Genomic DNA, 25640 nt, shown 5'->3' on the forward strand with positions numbered 1-25640 from the left:
TCTTTACTGAGTCATTCCCTTTAGAACACAATGTGTTATTTCTTCCATCTTAAACTTTCCTTCACTCTACTTCCCTCAGTCCATTTCTTTGCTCCTTGAATGAGTTGTCCATACTCCCTGTCTCCAAATCCTCTCCTCCTATTTACTCTTAAACTCACTCTATTCAGGCTATTCTTCCTACTGCTCCACCCAACCTGCCCTGTCAAAATCACCAATGCTAAACCCAATAGCCAAGTCTTTATCTTACTGCTCTCTGTAGCATTTGATACAGTTCAACACTCTTCCTCCCAGAACCTCTTTCTTTTGTTTGGCTTGTAGGGGACCTCATCTCTTGTTTTTTCTCTTAATTCAATGGACCCTCTATCTCTTTTCTCTAATAATTTCATGTTGGAATGCTCAAAAGGTCTATCTTTGGTCTTCTTTTTTTCCGCTCCTGTCTGTATTCACATCCTTAGTGATCTTAACTAGTCTAATGGTTTTAGTATGCTGATGACTCTCATATTTATATTTTTCAGCCCAGAGCTCTCTCCTGAACTCCAGAACTGTATGACCCATTGCTTTCCAGACTCCTTCACTTGGATGTTTAATAGATTTCTTCTAAGACTCAACATATCCAAAACTGAACAGATTCCTAACTCCTCACAACCTGCTCCATCTACAGCCTTCCTAATCTTAGGCAACTCCATCTTTCCAGTTGTTCAGGCCAAAAATTTTAGCATCATCCTTGACATTTCTCTTTCTCTCACACTTATTTCCACTCTATCAGAGAATTCAGTCAAACCTACAATATTAGTCCCTTCAATTAAGCCTACTATATTAGTCCCTTTTGTATTGCTATTAAGGAATACCTGAGGCTGCATAATTTATAAAGAAAGAGATTTATTTGGCACATGGTTCTGCAGGCTGTAGAAGAAGCATGGTGTCAGCATCTGCTTCTGGTGAGGCCTCAGGAAGCTTACAATCATGGTGGAAGGGAAAAAAGAGCCTAAGTAGAACCTGGTGAGAGAGGAAGCAACCAGCAAGAAGGAGGTGCCAGGCTCATTATAACAATCAGATCTCACGGTAACTAACAGAGTGAGAACTCTCATTACCATGGGAGGGCACCAAGCCATTCACGAAGGATCCACTCCCATGACCCAAACATCTTCTACCCCACCTCACTTCTGACAATGGGGATCACATTTCAACATGAGATTTTGGGGGACAAATATCCAAACTATATCATTTACTTTTAAAGTATATCCAGAATTCAACCACTTTTCAATACCTCCACTGCTACCACTCTGGTCTGAGGCACCATCATCCCTCACCTAGTTTATTACAGTAGCCTCCTATCCATTGTCTTTATCCTTGCCTTATTTTCAACACAGCAGTTACAGTAGTCCTTTAAAAAGGCAAGACAGACCATGTCACTCTTCTGTTCAAAGGCTTGCAATGGCTCTTGTTTCCTTCCAAGTAAAGCCAAAGCCTCTTCCATTGACTTCATAATCTATACCTGCCACTCCTGCTTCCTTGCTTTCCCTGTGACACACCAGCGTGCTGCTGCCTTAGGCCGGACACCACGTACCAAGAGTGCCAGGAACACTCTCCCCCTGGCTAGCTATGTGGCTCACTCTTTCACATCCTTCAAGTCTTTGCTCAAATTTCACCTTCTCATTGAAGTCCACCCTGACCTGGCCACCCTATTTAGAACTGCAACCCCTCCCCTGACCATTACCAGTCTCCCTTAGTCTGCTTTACTTTTATTTTTTTCCCATTGCTCTTATCACTTTCTGAGATCCAAGATTAATTCCTTAATTATTCTCTTTATTTTTTATTACATATCTTTCCCAGTTGGAATCTATGTTCCACAACAGCAGGAATCTTGGCACCAAGCACCTGGAATTGGGCCTAGCCTACAGTTACCAATCAATACATGTTTGTTGGATGTTGCTGAATACATTAGTATCACAGGGTCTGGAAAGAAAGACTGAATATGACTTTCATCCAGAATCTCTCACTGAGAAATATGGAGTGAGGCTGCTTGCCTCAACCTTGGCTCATAGTCACCTCCACGTATTTTCTTAAGACAGAGTATTTAAACTTCAATCATTTGCAAGCCAACTGCATGATTTTTGCCCTAAGAATAATCTTACCTTTATTTATTCAATACTTTTTCTTAAATAGACTTACTTCTTGGGAAATAAATTTATTTTGGAAGAAAATGTTATATCATGGCTTTGATGTGCTAGTTTTTAAAAATACATGTTAAAATAAACATATAGCTACTAAAATGAACAATTGTGTATCACATCACCTAAGAACATCTTGCTTACCCCTGGGGAAACCTGCCTTATCCATTCCCCCTTAACCAGAAAGGCCCTCCTACACCTCCCACCTACCCAAATCCCACTGTCCTTCTCCAGGAAGCCTTGCCAGTTCTTCCAGCTTACTTCTTTGAGCTCTCTCCATACTCACAGACGAAATATGTAAGCCCAGGCCGGGCACAGTGGCTCACGCCTGTAATCCCAGCACTTTGGGAGGCCAAGGGAGGTAGATCACGTGAGGTCAGGCGTTTGAGACCAGCCTGACCAACATGGCGAAACCCCATCTGTACTAAATACAAAAAATTAGCTGGGTGTGGTGGCACATGTCTGTAATCCCAGCTACTCAGAAGGCTGAGGCAGGAGAATCGCTTGAACCCAGGAGGTGGAGATTGCAGTGAGCTGAGACTGTGCCATTGCAGTCTGGCCTGGGCAACAAGAGCAAAACTGTCAGAAAGAGAGAGAGAGAGAGAGAGAGAGAGAGAGAAAGGAAGAAAGAGAGAGAGAGAGAGAGAAAGACATAAAAGCCCAGTATTTGGATGCTTATATGCCATTTGGTTTTTTCTGTTTCACATCATAAGATTATAGAACATCTTCTTAGCTATGTATAAAAGAGACATTAGAGTGTCCAATTCCCTTATTTTATAGGCTATCAAAGAGATTAAGAGGCTTGTCCCAAATCACTGCCAATTAGGGCCAAAGCCAAGTCTAGAACTTGGGTCTTCTGATTCTCTACACTGTGGGGGAATCCACCAACAGTTATCGAGTCCGTATGATGTGCCTGACATTGTGCCAACTACAGGAGATACTGGCGAATAGAACAGACTCAGACCTTAGTTATGTGGAGCTTTCGGTGTGGTCACGCTAAACAAATAATTCCATCTGATTAAGTAAATCATTGCAAGAGCACAAGTGCCTTGGAGGAGAAGTGCAGTTTTGGATAATGGGCCCAGCCTGGTTTGGAGGGTCACAAAAGCCTCACTGAGAAAGTATGTTCAAATGCATAGGAGTTAGCTGAAGAGGAGCTGGCGGATATTTTAAATGGTGCCAGGCTAATTCACAAAAGCTGCTTTGATATTTGACAGCTGCATTGTGGGTTAATTAGGCCACTGTGGCCTGCCCTATTTGCCAAAGTGCTCAGGGAAAAGGCAGGCAGACTCCTGTGCCTCCGAAGCAGCACCAGTGGTTCCCTCCTCCAGGCAAGGAGGTGACAGGAGACACCAAGAGGCCTGCTCTGGAGAAGGTCTCCTCTCCCCTCACTGACAGGGAGTGTGGGCATCTTGAACATGACACATTGGTTGTTTTTGCCAAGGGAGTGCCTACAATGTGAGCTTTGACATTAGAGAAAAATAAGTCCTTAGTCCCTGGAAGTGGAAAATCTTAGTGTCATTTACAAAGGCACACTACAAGGCCTTGTGTAGTTTCACTTAACTAGTACAAAGCAGACTCTTCAAAAGGAGCTGCATTCCAGTCTCTGTTAATTACCATTACATCCGGAGGTCATCTTCATGTTTCCTGTGATAGTTCAGTGGTCCTGATTAACCTGTGTCTAAGAAATTTCTATTATATCTCACCTTACTGTTAGAAAATTCACCCCAACAAGCAACATGTAGTGATGTGGAACAGAGATGTATTTAGACTGAGATAGTCTTGGGGTGTGATTTCCAGTTCTTTTCTTACTAGGATGGGAAAACTGCTTTACTTTTCTGAACCTCAATTTTCTTTTTTTTTTTTTCCTTTTTTCTTTTTTGAGATGGAGTCTCGCTCCGTCACCCAGGCTGGAATGCAGTAGCACGATCTTGGCTCACTGCAATGTCCACCTCCTGGGTTCAAGTGATCCTTCTGCCTCAGCCTACTGAGTACCTGGGATTACAGGCTTGCTAAATTAACCTGGCTAATTTTTATATTTTTAGTAGAATTTTATATTTTTAGTTTCACTATGTTGGCCAGGCTGGTCTCGAATTCCTGACCTCAAGTGATCTGCTCGCCTCGGCCTCCCAAAGTGTTGGGATTACAGGCTTAAGCCACCACACCAGGACTGAATCTCAATTTTCTTATCTGTAAGATGGGGATGATAATGATAATAATAATAATTTCTGAATCTTATGAGAGTCTTGAAACATTAAATGGGAATACATGTGAGAGCTTTTTAATATGATCTGAAGTGCTGCAAAATGTCACTTAAAAATTAACTTTTTGTTTTGAATCCTCTTTTATAAAGCTCAAACTGAGGCTCAAAGAGAGATGTGGTTAGGACTGGAAAAAGGTCTTCTGATTCGCCACTCAGTTTCTTTTCACCAGGTTGCTGCACTGGGCCTGTCTTTTAGTAAAGCAATTGTTGGCGAGAGCAAGTTCCTGGGGGAAATGAACATGTGCCGGGAGGGAGGGAAAGAGAGTAGAGGGTCTCCCTTCAAGGGTATGGAGAGGGCAATGGAAGGGGAAGGGGCGGAGACAAACTTGCCTACCTTCTCAGTGTGCTGAGGGCTCTGAGGCTAAGCCTGCTCCAGGTTAAGGTTCTCTACTGCTGACTTTCTCCGTCTCTCTCAATTTGCCTGTCTTTGTGTGGTTGAAGCTGATCTAGCATAAAATAACAGGCTTTTTAGCACAGTTTGAAAGCAAACTCAGGCTTTAATGATCAGTTTCCTGTCCCCTGGTATTTTCTTTCAAGCAAAGGCCATGTTTTTGTAATACTCCATTTCAATGGACTGTTCTTTCGGCCTCAGCAAACATTCCTGAGTGGTAGGTTTGAGGAGGTGTTCCAATTTATTATTTCCGGTGTCCAATAACCTTGGAGGAGTATCTGTCTTCATGCCCTCCAAGGCCATGTTATTTCAGAAAGTTACAGCGTTTAAAATCATTCTCTAATAAAAGCAAGTGCCACTAATTCTAAGTAAAGTGAGCTTTACAAATAAGACCAGCTGTGAATGTTTAAAGACCAAAAAAACGAGAAAAAAAAACTTCAACAACAGGAGTCCATAAGTGCAAACTGTATGCAGCTGAACTTCAGGAATTTTAGCATCCATTTAAAAAGATGTCTTCAGCAAATTCATCTAAATTAGCTAAAAATGCTTGACACGATGAACATGTTGTGTCTCTAGGCCAGTATTCAATCCAGGTCAAGGAATCTAAAGGGTAGATGTACCTACCAAGAAACAAAGTGTTTGTGAGATGGCCAGTACAGAAAAGCCGGATTTGATTTCTTTTATAAGAGCCCAGCTGTGGTCAGGTCCCAAGGATCAGGGTGTCCACCAAACTCTTCTGTACCGGCCTCTCCTGGAGGGGTTCACAAACCCTTAAGGAATCATGAAGCTGCCTGGGGCTCCCATATTAAAGGCAGAAATGGCATCTATTTCAATGACTAGCTTCTAAAAGCAGATAATACAATGCTTATTTACACATTTTCCTCTTTACAAACCACACTTTGAGAACCTATCAAGGGAGCTGGTGTGGTGGTTAGGGGAGGTCCGGTGAGTACTTTCAGATTCATCATCAGGTCCAGATACTCAGATGTTAATCAGGCAGCTAAGCCCTCAGCTGCCATGATGGTTTTAAATTATTCTCTGTTTGACACTTATATTATTTCACTGATGTTCAAAATGGCATGTTGGTTAAGAGCAGGGCCATAAGAAACACGTAGTGTATTTAAGAATAAATCATACTCAGTTTTGGAGGGAAGATCAGTGACTGAAAAATATTGGTGACTTACCTGAAACTGAAATTGTATTTTATCTGGAGAGCTTCTTTCCCCATAATTAAGTACTGTTTTCCTTTCACCAGCTCAGCATTAGTGCAGGTTACCTTTTTAATGAAGGTGATTTCAGAGTCTTTCTCAGCAACAGCTTCCCCTGAGAGACATGCAAGTCAAGTAAGGTTAAAACATTCATATTTTAATGTCACAATGATAAACTCTCAAGCTTTCTGGTTCCTCGTGGCTACTGAGAGGTTCTTGGCTAGTGGAGAGCAGTGATATTCATGTGGTTAAGCTTTCAGTCTCTGGAGCCAGACTGTCTGGGTTAAACTCTAAGCATGCCGCTTCCTGGCTATGTGACTCTGGGAAAATGATTTATGTTATCTGCATAAGGCCTTAGACCCTCATCTGAAGACTGGGCATGATAATAAAACCTACCTTGTAGAACCATTGTGAAATTAAATGGGTTAATATATAAAAAGTGCCTGGAACATAGTAGGAGCTATGTAAGTACTTATTATTACTCTTATAGAACCAGAATTAAAAGAAGGCTCTCTATAGTTGAACAATATTAATCTCCACATTATATAGTAAAATATAAAATTATTTGGTAGTTGGCAACTGTCAACTTTATAGAAAAGTACAAAATGTGAAAGACTTGGAAAATTTCAAAGACAATAATTTTGGGATTCCCAAAGAACTCACAAGTAGCCCATTCCCCTATCTGGAATGCATTCCTCCCCATGTTGGCCTATTGAATTTCATTTATCTTAAAAGTCTCCTTCAATTCTCACAGTATCCAGTAAAATATTCCTGGATGCTCTTTGTTTTAAATATCTTTCTGTCTCCTCCTTACCTCTTTTACACTTGAATTTCTATCACAATGTTTTGTCCCACATCTGTCCTTCTAGCTAGACTAGAAACTTCTTAAGGCATGGACTGTGTCTGATTTATCGCTATATATCCAGAGCTGATATTTAACTATTAAGCTCTGGCAGTGTCATCTTAATTGTTAAGTCCTGAAAACCTTCTGAACCAGTTGGCAAATAGTGTATAATAGAAATTGTGTAAATGGTAACCTTTCATTAGTAATATAAATTTCGTTTCATTAGTTCAAGCTGATTTCTTAGGCTGCCCTGATGGTGTAGATTCCTATTATGTCAATATCTGAGCAGCATTACCAGTACTATCTGCCATTTCAGCCCTGTCATAGTAAGCAGTGTGGCTGTATGGGGCCTTATTTTTTAAACTTCTCATCATGGAAACTTTAAAGTATATTCAGAAGAGAGAACAGGCAACTACCCTGGGCTTCAACAATAACTTTTATTCTTCTGTATCCTCACCTATTATATAAGCACTCTGTCCTTTGGAGAAATACCAATTTATCATTATCCTCAAACTACAGTTTGCCCTTGATTCTAAATGGTTTATTGTTACTATGCCGCAATTCTTCTGTAAGTAGTTTGTGGTATTTTTATATTTATAAAAATTCAAAATTTATAAGTGTTAAAAATGAACCCAGAATGAGGAGATAAAGTATGCAAATGTTTCTTAACATTTCCTTTTAAATATCATAAAATGCATCTTTGGATCTACAGGAGAACAAAGAGGAAATGATACTAATAAAAAAAACTGTAGCTTGGGAATCATCCGATGCTATGAAATATTCAGAACAGTCTAAAATGTCTTTTGATACTATGCAAGAATTAGTATCAAATAAAACAAATAATTTGTATTTCTGGAATGAAAAGCACTTTGTTATTTCAGTAAAAAGAGAATGGCTTATTACTGCTTGTAATATGAATATTGGATGAAAATGGTGCTCAAAAGTTGGATTGTAGAAAGGTCAAAGTTCTAAACACTTATTTCATTAGAATGGCAACTAGCCTGCAAATTAAAAAATTATGACCATCAATGAAGAAAAAAATAAAATAACATCACAAAGAAGTTTCATACAATGAAACTTTCAAAATAGCAAAAATTAAAAAAATTATCAAAGTGTTGATAAAGCAAATACAAAATTGAAAAATATTACTAGGATTTTAAAATTCTAGGGTATGGTTAGTAATAATCAAGCTGGGAGGCTGAGGAGAGAGGATCCCTCGAGCCTAGGAGTTTGAGACCAGCCTGAACAACATAGTGGGACCCCGTCTCAGAAGAAAAGAAATCAAGCATTTTAGGACTTGAAATATTTGATAGAATTTCAAAAGAGAAAAATATTTAGTATAAACATATTATTGCAATTTAGCTTTATAGTCCTACTTATTGCAAAATTTATATCAATTGAAATGAGGCCAGGTGTGATGGCTCACACATGTAATCCCAGCATTTCAGGAGTCTGAGGTGAGTGGATCACTTGAACCCAGGAGTTCAAGACCAGCCTGGCCAACATGTAAGACCCCATATCCACAAAAATACAAAAATAAGTCAGGTGTGGTGGTGCATGTCTGTAATCCCAGCTACCCAGGAGGCTGAGGCACGAGAATCACTTGAACCTGGGAAGCAGAGGTTGCAGTGAGCCAAGATCATGCCACTGCACTCCAGCCTGGGTGACACAGTGAAACTTCATCTCAAAAAAAAAAAAAAAAAAAAAAAAAAGTAATCCTATTCACAATAGCCACACACACACAAAAATGCCTGTGAATACAGCTAACTAGGGAGGTGAATGATCTCTACAATGAGAATTACAAAACACTGCTCAAAGAAATCAGAGATGACAAAAACAAATGGAAAAACATTCCATGCTCATGGATAGGAAGAATTAATATTGTTAAAATGGCCATACTGCCCAAAGCAATTTACAGATTTAATGCTATTCCTATCAAAATACCAATGTCATTTTTCTATTTTTCATAAAATTGGAAAAAAACATTTTAATATTCATATAGAACAAAGAAAGAACTTGAATAGCCAAATGAATTCTAAGCAAAAGAACAAAGCCGGAGGCCTCCTACTAACTGACTTCAAACAATATTACAAGGCTACAGTAACCAAAGCAGCATGTTACTGATACCAAAAAAGACACGTAGGCCAATGGAACAGGTTAGAGAACCCAGAAATAAAGCCACACACCTACAACCATCTGATCTTCAACAAAATCAATAAAAACAAGCAATGGGGGAAGGACTCCCTAGTCAATAAATGGTGCTGGGATAACTGGCTAGCCACATGCCAAAGAATGAAACTGGACCCCTTCCTTTCATCATATGTAAAAATCAACTCAAGATGGATTAAAGACTTAAATCTAAAACTTAAAACTATAAAAATCCTAGAAAAAAATCCAGGAAATACCATTCTGTAAATAGGCACTGGCAAAGATTTCATGACAAAGACTCCAAATGTAATCGCAACAGAAACAAAAATTGACAAATGGGACCTAATTAAGGAGCTGCTTCTGCACAGCAAAATAAACTATTAACAGAGTAAACAGACAATGTACAGAGTGGGAGAACATTTTTTGCAAACTATGCATCTGATAAATTTCTAATATCCAGAATCTATAAGGAACTTAAATCAACAAGCAAAAAACAACCCTATTAAAACAATGGGCAAAGGACATGAATAGACACTTCTCAAAAGAAGCCATACACGTAGCCAACAAGCACATGAAAAAATGCTCAACATCACTAATCACTAGAGAATTGCAAATCGAAACTACAAAATGCCATCTCACACCCAGTCAGAATGGCTATAATTAAAGAGTCAAAAAATAACAGATACTGGCAGGGTTGCGGAGAAAAGGGAATGCTTATATACCACTGGTACCATAAGCATTGCGGAGAAAAGGGAATGCTTATATACCACAGCCACTGTGGAAAGCAGTTTGGAGATTTCTCAAAGAACTTAAAACAGAATTACCATTTGACCCATCAATTCCATTATTGGGTATATACTCAAAGGAATAGAAATCATCCCTCCATGAAGACACATGCACATATATGTTCATTACAGCACTATTCATAATAGAGAAGACATGAAATCAACCTAAATGTCCATCAGTGGTGGACTGGATAAAGGAAATGTGGGACATAGACACCATGGAATACCATGCAGCCATCAAAAGGATGAAATCATGCTTTCCAGCATCATGGATGCGGAGCCAGAGGCCATTAACCTAAGTGAATTAACACAGTAACAGAAAATCAAATATCACATATTTTCACTTATAAGTGGGAACTAAACACTGAGTACACATGGACACAAAGAGGGGAACACTAGACAGCAGAGCCTACTTGAGGGTAGAAGGTGGGAAGGGGGTGAGGACTGAAAAATTATCTATTGGGTACTATGCTTATTACTTGGGTGACAAAATAATCTATATACCAAACCCCTACGACATGCAATTTACCCATGTAACAAACTTGCACATGTATCCCCTGAACCTAAAATAAAAGTTGGAAAGAAAAAGAAATTGGACAATTACACAATTAAAAAAAACATTTTGCTGAAGTTTGAGAAAAATGAATTCAGTGAGAAATGTTTATACGAACATCTTTAAAAAATGTTTCTCCCCAAGTAGGATATAAGCTTTAAAAAGGTTGGCCGGGCGCGGTGGCTCAAGCCTGTAATCCCAGCACTTTGGGAGGCCGAGACGGGCAGATCACGAGGTCAGGAGATTGAGACCATCCTGGCTAACACGGTGAAACCCCGTCTCTACTAAAAAATACAAAAAAACTAGCCGGGCGAGGTGGCGGGCGCCTGTAGTCCCAGCTACTCAGGAGGCTGAGGCAGGAGAATGGCGTAAACCCGGGAGGCGGAGCTTGCAGTGAGCTGAGAACTGGCCACTGCACTCCAGCCTGGGCGACAGAGCGAGACTCCGTCTCAAAAAAATAAATAAAATAAAATAAAAAGGCAGGAGCTCTGTCTTATTTGCGTTGTATCTTCTGCATCTAATACAATACCTGGCACATAGTCAGTACTAAATAGTTGTTGAATGAAAGAACGAATGAATGAATGAATTCTCACCAGTTTTGTAGATATCCAGAAGGGTTGCCTTGTACTTGACAAAAACATTTTCTGTAGTGATGGATATGATGCTAACTTTATAAGCTGGTAAAAGACAAACAAAAATGAAACAATTCAGTCTTAATACTATTAATGCTATGTCCAGTAGAAGCCAGAATTTGTCAAACACGAGAAATGAAGCATGGCGAACTATTATAGTTCTTATTTCCTCCAAGAAGGCTTCCCCAATCCCCTCAGTCTGATTCAATCTCTCAATCTATTAGAATCGCTAGCTCTGGCCAATGTTATAGAACAGGCTGATTAGAATAAAAAACATATTTAATGAAATAACAGAAGCACATACAACAAACAAACAAGATAAACCTTTGTTAGATGTTAACTTCAGAGGCTGATCCTTTAAGATGAGTGGAGTCATGCCTATGGGCATCTTTTGAAGAGCCCCTTCATTCTCTTCTCCATGGCCACAGAGGAAGCCTTATCTCTCATTCAGGTCAACCATGTGAGCTTTCTTGGTTCCTTGCTTTGCTTCCTCCTATAGTTCCACTGGCTTTAATCTTTGGTTTTTAGGATGATTCTGTTGTCTCACTCACCCTTGCTTGGCAACTACCCAACACGAGCTGCCCACAATCCTGTTTTCTCTTCATTCAGACATCAATGTTTGATGCACAATGTGCTTGACCTCAGGACTGGAAAGACCAGCTTGAAGGGACCCGTTCTTTCTATGTGGCCTCAGGAGAGGTTTATTTTATTTTTGCTTTTGTTCTTTCCATTTTTTGTTTTGAAATGAGTGACCTAAAAGATTTGTTCATTCTAAATATCCCTCAAGTCTTTAAGTCTATCCCAGTTATAGATTGACAGATCGAGAGATACATAGGTGAACTCATCATGGCAGAACCAGGGCTATGTAAATTAGTGGCTTAAAATGCATGAAAAATGTTCTGAATTTCAGATTCATAGTCTTTATAAAGGACATGGGCAATGTACTTACTATGTGGGCCTGAGTAGAGAGACAGAACTACTTAATTTTGCTTCTATTCTGTTATTCCAGTAATAGCTTGTAGTCCAGAAAAAGCCAGCTAAGTGTTTTCTTGAAACAACACAATAAACCCAAATTGCATTTATTCTCTGTGTTAAAATAGATTTCTGATATTTTAGATTTAAAATAGTTCTAAAATGGAGGGAAGAAATAATTTAGTGGAATTTTTGTTTGTTAAAACATTATAGTATTCTCAAGTCTTCATGTATTTAACAAACTGCATTGGGTCTACACTGAGTCAGGCAGCTTTTTAGCTTTTTTTTTTTCTTAAATCAAGATAAATTCAAAGGAAAGAAATGTTATTAACCATACAAAACTCATTCTGTTGCCTGAATTACTATTAAGAGAATTCAGTAGACTTCGATGGAAAAAATACTGGAGATCAGGATGCATCTCAATTCTATCACTTGCTTTCTGCATGACCTTGAGCAAATTATTTAATCTCCCTGAGCCTCAGTTTCTTCACTGACAAATAGTGATAATCCTCTGTTACATTTTTTTTTTTTTGACAGGGTCTCACTCTGTCACTCAGTCTAGAGTGCAATGGCTCACTGCAATCTCCCCACCTCCCAGGCTCAAGTGATCCTCCTACCTCAGCCTCCCAAGTAGCTAGGACTACAGGCACCAGCCATCAATGCACATCTAATTTTTGTATTTTTTGAAGAGACAGGGTTTTGCCTTGTTGCCCAGGCTGGTCTAGAACCCATGAGCTCAAAGTGATCTGCCCGCCTCAGCCTCCCAAAGTGCTGGGACTACAGGCATGAGCCACCGCACCCATAAAGTTCTTAAGAGACCCTTTCCATAAGAATGAGAACCCTTTCCATTGCAATGAGAAACTGTCTATGAAAGCTGTTGCTAAACACAAAGTACTAAATTGGCTGTACTTATTTTTTAAATTTATAAATAACACCCTTCCAATTTCTTTCTTTTATTTTCTTTTTTCTTTTTTTTTTGGTTTTTTTTTTTTTTTTTTTTTTTTTTTTGAGACAGAGTCTCGCTGTGTTGCCCAGTTTGGAATGCAGTGGCATGATCTTGGCTCACTGCAACCTCCTTCTCCTGGGTACAAGCGATTCTCCTGCCTCACCCTCCTGAGTAGCTGGGATTACTTTGAGCTCACAGGTTCTCATGAACCCGGTGGCTCATGCCTGTAGTCCCAGCACTTTGGGAGGCTGAGGCGGGCAGATCACTTTGAGCTCACGGGTTCTAGACCAGCCTGGGCAACAAGGCAAAACCCTGTCTCTTCAAAAAATACAAAAATTAGATGTGCATTGATGGCTGGTGCCTGTAGTCCTAGCTACTTGGGAGGCTGAGGTAGGAGGATCACTTGAGCCTGGGAGGTGGGGAGATTGCAGTGAGCCATTGCACTCTAGACTGAGTGACAGAGTGAGACCCTGTCAAAAAAAAAAAAATGTAACAGAGGATTATCACTATTTGCACAGGCACGCACCAATATGCTTGGCTAATTTTTGTATTTTTAGTAGAGACAGGGTTTTGCCATGTTCGCCCCAGGCTGGTCTTGAACTCCTGACCTCAGGTGATTCACCCAACTCGGCCTCCCAAAGTGCTGGTATTACAGGCATGAGCCACCGTGCCCGGCTCCACCCTTCCAATTTCAAAATGAAAAAATGATTTGAGATAGTATACGATATGCTCTCTCTCTTCAAAAAATGCCAGCAATAAACATCAAAAACTGAATAGAAAACAAAGGAGCTAATTTTATCAGGAACTGAGACAAGGCTGCAACTGAACTTGAACACTAATTTAGTTCTGAGCTCTGGACAACTAGAAGGATTGAGATTCGCTTTTTGAAATGGAGAATGTCTCAAACATGGATTGCAATTCTGAATATATTAAAAATTATTTGGTATTTATATTTTTATACTTAAGAGATTTTTTAAAAACCAACTCCCCTAAACCACCTTTGCCTCTGCCTCTGGTCTATCAATTGGAAGAGTACGGAACTGAAATCTTTTTTTTTTTTTTTGAGACGGAGTCTCGCTCTGTCGCCCAGGCTGGAGTGCAGTGGCCGGATCTCAGCTCACTGCAAACTCCGCCTCCCGGGTTTACGCCATTCTCCTGCCTCAGCCTCCCGAGTAGCTGGGACTACAGGCGCCCGCCACCACCCCCAGCTAGTTTTTTTTGTATTTTTTAGTAGAGACGGGGTTTCACCATGTTAGCTAGGATGGTCTCGATTTCTTGACCTCGTGATCCGCCCGTCTCGGCCTCCCAAAGTGCTGGGATTATAGGCTTGAGCCACCGCGCCTGGCCGGAACTGAAATCTTATACCTCTGTGGCTTCTCAAAAGTTCCCTTTGACTATGTTTTAGTGCCTTTAATTGAAAAAGATCTATTAGAGGAAAGTATCTTGGCTGGGTATACATGTCACTTCTATTATTTATAATGAAAATCACATTTCTTTGCTGGGGAATAAAAAACTTTTCATGTTAGTGCTAAAAATCGATGGCATTTTCCTTCAGGGGATCACATGGAATGTTGTATCCATATAATCACTATGTAAAGTTTTTTATCTTTCTAACTGAACACGTTTTCATAAAATTTCATGTTTAAAGGAGCTATATTGAACTTTTGAACTCACCATATGCAATCTCTGGGTTACATGCTGTTTGTTTTCTAGTCTCTGCAGAGATTGTCAGATCCAATTCTTTCTGCATTTGCCCACAATCAGCTGGATTTTGTGAAAATTGGTAAAACTAAGGTTAATGTAAAGAAGTAGACACTCTTTCTAGGAGTAAACACAGTTTCTCATGAACCCAGAGACAACCCAATAAAACCTTACAAATCTCAGATTTCTAAGACCCGCCCATTTTCTTTTCTTTCATAAAGCAAAACATTACATAAAGCAAAAACAAAACAAACAAAAAACAAAATCTTGAGCATAAGTCACAAGCTTGTTGAACCCATGGCCCGAGGGCTGCACACAGCCCAGGACAGCTTTGAATGTGGCACAACACAAATTCGTAAACTTTCTTAAAATTTTATGAGATTTTCTTGTGATTTTTGTTTTAGCTCATTAGCTATTGTCAGTGTTAGTGTATTTTATGTATGGCCCAAGAAAATTCTTCTTCCAGTGTGGCCCATTGAAGCCAAAAGACTGGACACCCCTGGCATAAGACTTATTGTTAGACTGTGTGGCTACTCCACATTCAGGTCCTTAGAAATGTATGTGCTTCCCTTGATGAAAGGGGGAAATTTTTCCATTTTGAGTATAATCAGAAGTCCTTCAAAGGACCCAGAATGATAATGTGACTGATATATAGCCATAAAATGGCACAATAAGTACCTAGAAAATGTGTAGCTATTGAGGATTTTGAAAAAACCAAAACTAACTCAGACCCTTATGGAGCCAGCTGTTGATTACTGGTGAGTTCTGGATCTTTTCCTTGGCCAAGAAGGCTTTCTTTGATTTACAAAAGACTAAATGGAACTGGACAATAAATAGAATTCCATTAACTGGGAAGTAAAAGAGAAAAGAAACAGAAGCTAGTGGTTCAGTCCTGAGCCTCTGGTCCTGTATGTTAAAAAGACTAGGTGAAAGTAAAATTTCACATCATGTTGTCCCTATAATATCCAACAACCATCTCGATGATGTTTCCCTGCCTCTGTACAGCATGAACTATCAGGTTGTTCAGGAACTGTGAAAACGTAGTTTTACAATGCTCAGGAATCATTAACTTTCAATTAGTTGAGATAGCATTTCTACTTCTGAGAAAGAACAGTTTACCAAACAGTGTCCCCCAGATTAACCTCAAGTTATGAATGACTGCTTTAAATAACCATGCAGCCTAAACATGTTAAATAAAGTTTACCTTCTACACACTTGCACGTGGCTCCTTCACAGACTTTCTGAATTTTGATATTGGAAGTGCTATAAAACATGGTACACTGTTTATCTGTGGCAACGAAAGTGTGGTTAACAGAAGTGGTTTGATTGAAGAACAACACATGTACTAATTGGCGAGTCTCTTACATGAAGCCTCAGAGATTGCTTATTCTAAATCCTTCTTTTTATAGTTAAGGCCCAGGGAGGTGAAATTATGAATTGGCTGTCCTGGGAAGGGTTCCCCTACCCTCAGAAAGATCTCCCCTTTTTAGCTTAGTTCTGTGCTTGAAACACTCGTTTCTCAGAAATAAAATATTTTATGTTTCTATAAGTAACAGGAAAATAAATTATGTTGCATGAGGATCTTTTGAAAGAGTTGGAATTGTTTAGGGTGGACAAGGGAAGAAAAGCATATATCTATGTAACTCTATATATCTATCTCAAGGAGAAGAGGGACTATGTATGTTCTATGTGATTTCAGAATATAAAACTAGAATGAATGGGTGTCAGAGTTTTGGTTCACTTTAAGAATTTTCTAACAAGTAGAACTGCCCAAGGTGGAGTCATCTGTCTTGTGAACCAATAAGCTCTCCAATCACATAACATTCTCAAAAGTGGCTGAGTAGTCAAATGTGGTATTACTCATTCATAAATGTTTATTGAGTTCACATTCTATACTTGACACTGCATTATATACTAGGGACACAAGAATGAAAACACCCTGGAGTTGATGAGAAAGACATACAAATAATTGAATGCAATCTGACAGCTGCTATAACAGAGCTATCTGCAAAGTGTAACAAGAATATAGATGGGCTAGAAGTTGTTCTGGGGGAATTGAGTTGGTTTCTCTCAAAAGGAGAGAGATGATTTATCTGTGAACACCGTAGATAAACCTGAGGCAAAGAATATTGAAGTTGGAGGCACTACAATCCAGTTATTTTAAAAATGAAGAAACTGAGGACTGAGGTGAAATGGTCTGCTCAATGTCAAGAAGTAGTTTATGTACAATATTTTGTATGCAGTAGTTTGAATGTTCAAATTGGGACTTTTATGAAGAGTGGTCCCTAAGAGATGCAATACATAAAATTTACAGGATTCTAGTGGATTTCTAAATGTTCTGTAAAGAATACCAAGTATTCTTCTGAAGAAATGTTAGCATGGAGTTGATTACCTGGTCTGTGGTATTCATACACTGTGAAAGTGGCAGGACTAAGAAACCCAACTTCAAAGAGTTCAAAAATCCGGAATCGTACACAAAGGAAATCACTGGAGGGGATCTGTTTAACAAATTCAAGGATTTAAGGAAATTACGGAGAGATGGTATTTATAATCTTTCAGCCTGTATATTTTGAATAGTAATAGTAAAGGAAAAATGGTTGGAGGTGGAACTTACCGAATTCAGTTGCAGAATAACATGTCCATCTTTAATTTGGTAATCAGTGAATAGCTGATCCACCCCTTCCACAAGCTAAGGGGGAAAAGAGAGAAGCTTGAATTTCATTTCATTATCTTTTTGTTTAAATGCATTCACCTGTTAATGAGATGTCACATCGCAGGGATGTGATCTGTTGTTCAAAGAAACTGAAGAGCAATTCCTCTTCTTGAAAAAGTCTGAACACATTAGCATATAAACTCATATTTTTCAGAGCATGCTAGTGTATGCTTCTGTTTCACTTTGATAAATCAAAACTTAGGTTAATTATGTTTTGAAAGGAATATTCTGGTCAGGCCTGGTGGCTTACACCTGTAATCCCAGCAGTTTGGGAGGCCAAAGTCAGTGGATCACCCTGATGTCAGGAGTTGGAGACCAACCTGACTGACATGGTGAAGCCTCGTCTCTACTAAAACTACAAAAAAAATTAGCCAGGCGTGGTGGTGCATGCCTGTAATCCCAGCTGCTCGGGAGGCTGAGGCAGGAGAATCACTTGAACCCGGGAGGCAGGGTTGCAGTGAGCCAAGATCGCATCTTTGCACTCCAGCCTGGGCAACAAGAGTGAAAATCCATCTCAAAACAAAAACAAAAACAAAAAACAGAGAATATTCTGGGTGATTCTATGCAAGTTGTATATTAAAATGAAAGAAAGTAAAATTGTCTATAAAATAATTCAGAAAAGAAATCAAAGAATTCACATGATTTAAAAAAAAACACATACAGCTTTTAAGTCTTCTTCATTTGCATTGATTCCAGTAGGCAAGGAGATGTCCATCACTGCATGAGAGGATCCGGAAGATGATTCTTCCCTGCTGGGTTTGTAGCTAAAATAAAAAAGAGGTTAGAAAATGTAATAAACAAGTGAATAAGATTCTTTAAGAAAGGACACTGTTCCTTAGTAGACCTTAATTTCTAAATTTGGGTCTCCATTTATTTACTTTTCTACAATGTATGAGTTAAAATCTCTGACTTTAGAGTTGCAGGAGATCTTTGAGTCATCTATTCTCTTTCCTCACTTGATCAATAATCTCAATGAACCACTCTACTGGAACACAGAAGTCATCCACACCAAGCTAACTAGCTGGGGAAACTCAGGATGAGAGTAAGGCACTGGTTCAAGGTCACACAGCTAATTCATGCAGAGCCGCAGAAGAATCCAGGTCTTTGGATTCTCACGTTAGTTTATTTTCTAATGAAGCATATTCCAAGGGAAAAAATTAGTTGTATGTTGAAAAGAGATTCAATAAACATGTCCAGGAAAAGCTGGAAGAAAATACAGTAAGGCCAGGCATGGTGGCTCATGCCTGTAATCCCAGCACTTTGGGAGGCCGAGGCAGGCGGATCACTTGAGGTCAGGAGTTCAAGACCAGCGTGGCTAACATGGTGAAACTCCGTCTTTACTAAAAATACAAAAAAATTTAGCCAGGCATGGTGGCACACGCCTGTAATGCCAGCTATAGGAGAATTGCTTGAACCTGGGAGGCAGAGGTTGTAGTGAGCCGAAATCACACCACTTCACTTCAGCCTGGGTGACAGAGCGAGACTCCCTCTTTAAAAACAAACCAACAAACAAAAGAACCCACTAAATATTAGTAGCTACTTTCTCTGGATGGTGAGATTATAAGCGATTATCTCTTTTCTTTTTCATGCTTTTCTCTATTTTCTAAATTTCCCATAATAGCTACTTTATGTAGAAAATGTTTCAAGGACTATCCTTTCAGTAGGAATTCTGCTAGAAGGAAGTTAAGGAGAAATGCAAAAAGGGCACAATGGGAGGGTTTTGTTTTTGTTTTTGTTTTGTAAGAGAGAAAAGAATACTGAAATGGAGAATCAGGAAACTTGGGTTTTATTCCAGTTCTGAGATTCCCACAAATCATTTCCCCCTTCTAAGATCATTTTCTTATTTGTAAAATTAACTGTGAAGAAGTATAAGCTTGTATTTTAAATTTATCTTTATAATTCCCAGGCTTTGGTTTTGGGTGGCAGAGGCTTACAGCTACCATTAAGAGATGTTAGAAGACATAAAAGAGACAGGCTGGCGGGGCTGAGGCTAGGGCAGAGACAGAGGGAGTGTGGTTCTTCAAAAGTTGATTTCAGGTTCCAACCTCACCTCAAGATGCTTGAGAGGCAGCTGGATGTTTGAGAGTGAAGCTTGGGAGAGCAGACAGGATTAAAGGAAGAAATTAAAAGACAGCTTCATAACAGGGAAAATGAATTTATCTCACCTACAGGTATGAATGTTGGTGGAAAAGGAGACACTATGCAAGTAAGTGAGGGGTCAGGGCATATCTTTTCCTCAATGACACCTCATAGAGCATATATAACACAGTCCCGGCTGGACGCAGTGGCTCACACCTGTCATTCCAGCACTTTGAGAGGCTGAGGCGGATCAGTTGAGGCCAGGAGTTCGAGACCAGCCTGGCCAACATGGTGAAACCTTTTCTTTACTAAAAATACAAAAATTAGCTGGGTGTGGTAGCACACACCTGTAATCCCAGCTACTTAAGAGGCTGAAGCACGAGAATCGCTTGAGGCTGGGAGGCAGAGGTTGCAGTGAGCTGAGATCGCACCACTGCACTCCAGCCTGGGCAATAGAGCAAGACTCTGCCTCAAAAATAAATAAATAAATAAAAGCAGTCCCCAATAGAAGTTATAGATGTAATATTTGCCACAATAATGAAAAGTATTCTAAAATATCTGACTCATAAAAATTTAACCCTATTCTCCACCAAATTAACAATTTAGAACAGAATATAAAACATTTGGAACTCTAATGTGACATCTGAACATCTTGCTAATTGGATGGCTAGAAGCAGAGAACTCTTGCTCACAGATGCAAACACTTTGTCAGCAGGATGGAAAAGGGCCTCCAGAGTGGAGAGTGTCTATGAAAAGGTTGCTGGAGTCTTGATGACTGGTTGCCATGGAGACTGTTTCAATGGTGGAACAGAAATCCTCCTTTCAAGAAGCCCTTTGCCTGCTGCCAAAACCAGCAATCTTCCCCAAAGGCATTTTGTTGCGAGGGAAATGAAATCCTGTTTTTCTTTTCTTAGGAATACAACAGAGAGGTTGTAAAAAGGTAAATACACGAAAGAGACCCTCTGAACACAGAAACTTCATGCTGGCATTTTTTAATCAGGAGAGAGAATATTTGAAGGCAAAGAAGTTCTTACATGAATAAGTACTACACAGTTCCTTTTGGAATTTACCCAACCTAACTTCAGTGTCAACAGAGCCAAAAGCATATTCCACTCGCCTTTCTGGAACATTTTGTCCCCAATTTGTAAAAACCAAAGGATAGACTATTCAAGATTGCATTTCTCCTTGCTTTCTTTTGTATATTGATAATCTGGAATTAGGCCTCCTGCCAATGAAGTCAAATGAACGAGTTTTTGATAACAGCCTTTTTCTGTACGGCAGAATTGTGGACAATTAGAACCGGCAGAAAACTGGAGATAAGGTAGTGCAGTATCTTTGCTTCATAGAAGAGGATCAGAGAAGTAAGCTGATGTCCTGAAGGTCACTGGAGTTCTTACTGGCAGAGGCTATCCCACAGGTGTCTCACCCTATCAGAGAGCTCTTCTTCATGGCAAGTCCAGATGCCTCCCTGTAGGGTCCCAGGCACTGATTCGAGCTCTGCCCAGAAGTTTCCTTGCACTTCCCTTTGACAACTGTTACAAATTTAAAGGTAACTGTGATCATGCTCCTCCCCAGCTGGTAGGTGACCAAGGGTAGGAATGGCATTCAGGAGGAAAGAAGCTGCCTGGGAAAGGGTGACCTTACTGGAAAGACGTTAGGGAATGAGGAAAGATGTTTGAGTGGGAACAGAGAGCAGGGACTGGCCACAGAAGGAAGTAGGAAATGCTGGAAGGAAGAAATGCTGACGAGGAAGGAAATAGGACTGAATAGTGAAGGAATCCTAGGAAGCGATTGGGCTTGGGAGATAGAGAAGGCTGGGAAACAGCTGGGAGGGAAGCAGGGAGAAATAATGTGCTTTTCCTTGGGATTCGTGGTCTTAGATTACACTGATTGAAAGAGGTGGTTTAGGCTGAGCATGGTGGTTTAGGCTTGTAATCTCAGCACTTTGGGAGGCTGAGGTGGGCAGATCACATGAGGTCAGGAGTTCGAGACCAGCCTGGCCAACATGGTGAAACCCCATCTCTACTAAAAATAAAAAAATTAGCTGGGCGTGGTGTTGTGTGTCTGTAATCCCAGCTACTCAGGAGGCTGAGGAAGGAGAATCTCCCAAATCCGGGAGGCAGAGGTTGTAGTGAGCCAAGATCAGGCCACTGCACTCCAACCTGCGTGACAGAGTGAAACTATATCTGAAAAAAAAAAAAAGAGACGGTTTAGATACTGGATTGAACATCAGAGGCTGGGGATTTGAGCCCCTGGCTCTGCCTCTAACTCTGTGAGCATTTGGCAGGCGACTTTATTTCTTTGGGTCTTAGTTTTTTCATTTCCAAAACAAGAGGATTATGATATCATCCCTAAGGTCCTTCTCAGCTCTCATCTTTTGCACAACACTATTGAATTTCCATGTTATCCACAGTGGGTGCGTGATTATAAGTAAAATCAGCAAAATGCCATCCATAGATATCACTGTTATTGATAATACAAGAGTTAAGAAAATAGAACACAATAGAAAGGATTGAGGGACGATGGAAAGTGTTACAGTCCTGGCTCTACCACTATCTGATCACACTGTGTGATCGCCAAAGCCAAAAGTATATATATATTTTCAAATACCTACATATTCTTTTCCTTTTTTTTTTTTTTTTTTTGGAGACAGGGTCTCACTTTTTCATCCATCCAGGTGGGAGTACAGTGGCATGGTCACAGCTCACTGCAACCTCAACATCCTGGGCTCAAGCAGTCCTCCTGCCTCAGCCTCCCAAGTAGCTGGGACTACAGGTGCGTGCCACCACGTCTGGCTAATTTTTTAAATTTGCTATAGAGATGGGGTCTGGCTATGGTGCCCAGGCTATTCTTGAACTCCTGGGCTCAAGCAATCCTCTCTCCTTGGCCTTCCAAAGTGTTGGGATTACAGTATGAGCCACCGTACCTGGCAAAAAACCTACACTTTCATAAACATTTTAGGATGGTGGCTGTGGTAAGCAGAATAATGGCCCCCAAGGATGTCCATGTTCTAATCCCCTGAACCTGTGAATATGTTACCTTATGTGGCAAAGAGAACTTTACAGGTGTGATTAAATTAAGGATTTGAGATGGGGGTTATTTGTGTAGGTCTAATGTAAAGACAAGAATCTTTATGAGGAAGGGAAGCAGGAGAGTCAGAGAAGGAGGTGTGATGATGGAAGCAGGGGTCACAGTCAGAGAGAGATTGGAAGATGCTGTGACACTTGTATTGAAGACAGACAGGGGCCACAAGCCAAAGAACACAGGGAGTCTCTAGAATCTGGAATAGGCAAACAAATTCTAGAGCTTCCAGAAGGAATACAGCCCTACCCAACTCCTTGATTTTAGGACTTCTCACCTCTAGAATTGCAAAATAGTAAAACTGTGTTGGTTTAAACCATTACGTTTGCAATAAATTGTTACCTAGCAATAACAGGAAACTTAGTCAGGAGAGGGTTTAACGTCAATGGTTCTCAACCCTGGCTACCATTAGAATGACCTCTGGAGCATGGGACATTTGGACATCTCTAAGAGTTCTCCAGCTGACGTCAATGTGCAGGTTGAGTTGAGAATCTAGCTGATAATGGCCAGGGATTTTGTTAGGTAAGTGTGATTTTTCTAAGTAAGAGAGTAGGAACTGTTTTTGAGAGAATCTTTTATATTTTTTCCGTTTTTTTTTTTATCACATCTCTATCCCTCTGAAAGAAAGAAAAAATTAATATTATACTGTTTGAATCAGAAGACAAAAATGAGAGAGAAAACTATTCTGAGCAAAACCAAGGCTGTTTTTTATGGTAAGTAGCTATTTAAGAATACATGTGTTCTGCATTTTTAAACAATTGAACAATTTTGTATCTTCTGGGCATACTAAAATTTGAAAATATATAAAGAAACAATACTAAAACAAAAATGAGAACTTGGAGTCTATACTCACTTTTGTGGAAATGGGCTCACCTGGCACATGCTACTATGCGTTTGTAATCAGAGTTTCCGTAGCCTCTGTAGTGGGACGCTGGCATACGCAACAAGAAAGCAAACAGACAAATATGAGTAAACTGTTTTCAGCTGCTTTGGAACGTGTCAGAACAGAATCATTAATGAACAGATCTCTGAACACACTTAAAAATGATTTGTGATTTGGAAGTTTAGATACTTTCAGCGGTTCTAATGGAAATTCATGGCTATTGACAATAACAGGAAGTATTTAAATAATTAATTTAAATAATTAAAGTCTTTAAATAATTAACAGTTCACTGCTGTCAAATAACTTATAATTTAAGGAAGAAATTATTAAAGATAAATATGTATTGGTAATATGTTTGGGGGATGTTGGAGGGAGGAAGAGCAGATGCCTTGATTTGCTGGTAGTTGGGAAGTTTCCTGTAGGAACAGGCTTCTGAGCCATAGATGGAAAATATCAGGGCAGAGGCAGCAGCATTCATTCTGACCCTGGAGGCAATGGGGAGAGGAGGAGGACTGGAGTGTGCAAGTGGACTTGCTTTTGGACCAGGAAGGGAGAACCAACCAGCAGAGGGATGTGAGGGCCTTGGGTTAAAAAAAAAAGGGTCGGGGATAAATTTAAAGAAAGAATGGTAAGTACAGGAGACTAAGTTAAAGATGGAGGCAGAGAAATGTTCATTTGCTGGACCCCTTGGAATACAGAAAGGCTAAGGGATGGAAAACTAACAGGGTGATAAGGGAATTCAAGGTCCTAGATTGGAAGGTTAACACAAAAGTCACAGAAATGCTGGGTTCTGGAATTAGACCTTAATGTGGCTTTACAACTAGCTACACTCTTTAAAAGTAACATAGTCAGTCAAAACAATTTATTGATCAATAGCAAATACATTTAGCTTAGTTATTACTATTTAATATTAGCTTCCAACTATATTAAAGAGTTATATCTATTGTAAAAAATATATCTAATGTAAAAAATTTACTTGGATGTCAACCTGCTAAAGTATTTGATCAAGAAATTTTGCTTTTTGAGTAAGCACATTTTTCCTAATCAGAGAAACTCTCTATGTATAAACATGCTTTATTTTTAGCCAAAATTGCAGGGTAAATCCTGCTGTTTTACCTTCAATATCTTGAGTATCAATTTTCAAATAAAAGCTGCAAACTTCCTCAGAGGTACTGGTTTTGTGAACTACAGTTGTTACCTACATTGGGGACAAGTAAGCAAGAAGAGTCTATTTAAAGTGGGAAGGTGACAAAGGTATTATGGCAACACTGCTGCTGCAGATGGGATGCTCAAAGAATCATTTTCATAACCCAGCACAAATGGTGTACATTAGTGACTCACTTTTCCAGCAGCTGGACTCTAAGCAAACTCCATAATCTAAACCTGAGAGGCCCAAAATAAGCAAAAAATGACTTCTGGCCGGTCAGAATCTTGGTCTAAATTCCATGCGTCAAATCTGGGCACCTTACTCTACAGGAGAGTTCCCAAGGTTCTTGTTCTTGAACCTTTCCACTTTAATTTTACACACAACACCACAAGGCTAAGGAGTGTGGGTTTCTTCCAGCCACACACCATAATGGCAAACAGCAAATTACAGGTGTGTGTGAATGGGCAGAGGTGCTGCCAGAAGTAGATACATTGACACCAACCAGAAGTGGCAGAAAAGTGGACAATCTCTCCTCCCCCATGTAAACTTACAACAGTCCTTGAAGGAATGAATGTACTAAAGATAAAAATGTGATTAAAATTATTAATAGGATGTTAATTCATGCTCAGAACATGTAATTTAAGAATGCATGAACATACTTAAACAGCCTGGAAAAATTTGCACCTGCCAGCCAGGCATGGTGGCTCACTCCCGTAATCCCAGCACATTGGAAGGTCAATATGGATGGATCAATTGAGGTCAGGAATTTGAGACCAGCCTGGCCAACATGGTGAAACTCCGTCTCTACTAAAAATAAAAAAAATTAGCCGGGCCTAGTGGCATGTGCCTGTAATCCCACCTACTTGGGAGGCTGAGGCAGGAGAATTGCTTGAACCTGGGAGGTGGAGGTTGCAGTAAGCCAAGATTGCACCAGTGCACTCTAGCCTGGGTGACAGAGTGAGACTCCATTTAAAAAAAAAAAAGAAAAAAGAAAAAAAATTGCAACTGCCAAGTGGCTAAAATGAAGAAACAAGCCTTTATGAATAACACATAAATCCCCCAAAATGCTTACTTAGTACAAATAGACACATAATTCGTTATTGGATATCAATTAAATACTTAC

At 39.8% G+C, this 25640-nt stretch overlaps 1 protein-coding gene across 1 annotated transcript in view; it reads right to left on the reverse strand.

Annotated features, from left to right (window-relative positions):
* Nucleotides 1–4911: 4911 nt before the first annotated feature.
* C5 (complement C5) overlaps nt 4912–25640 on the reverse strand; it is a 108845-nt gene continuing 88116 nt past the window's right edge. The window contains exons 32-41 of the mRNA XM_030919833.1: nt 24487–24568; nt 23361–23418; nt 17989–18091; nt 17229–17303; nt 17007–17112; nt 15819–15902; nt 14588–14677; nt 10957–11040; nt 6010–6148; nt 4912–5445 (exon numbers count right to left, since the gene is read on the reverse strand). Of these exons, the coding sequence (XP_030775693.1) occupies nt 5316–5445; nt 6010–6148; nt 10957–11040; nt 14588–14677; nt 15819–15902; nt 17007–17112; nt 17229–17303; nt 17989–18091; nt 23361–23418; nt 24487–24568 (951 nt within the window). The 3' untranslated portion in view covers nt 4912–5315. The remainder of the gene's footprint in view (nt 5446–6009; nt 6149–10956; nt 11041–14587; nt 14678–15818; nt 15903–17006; nt 17113–17228; nt 17304–17988; nt 18092–23360; nt 23419–24486; nt 24569–25640) is intronic.

This window comes from Rhinopithecus roxellana, chromosome 16 (assembly GCF_007565055.1).
Source record: "Rhinopithecus roxellana isolate Shanxi Qingling chromosome 16, ASM756505v1, whole genome shotgun sequence".
Taxonomy (NCBI): domain Eukaryota; kingdom Metazoa; phylum Chordata; class Mammalia; order Primates; family Cercopithecidae; genus Rhinopithecus; species Rhinopithecus roxellana.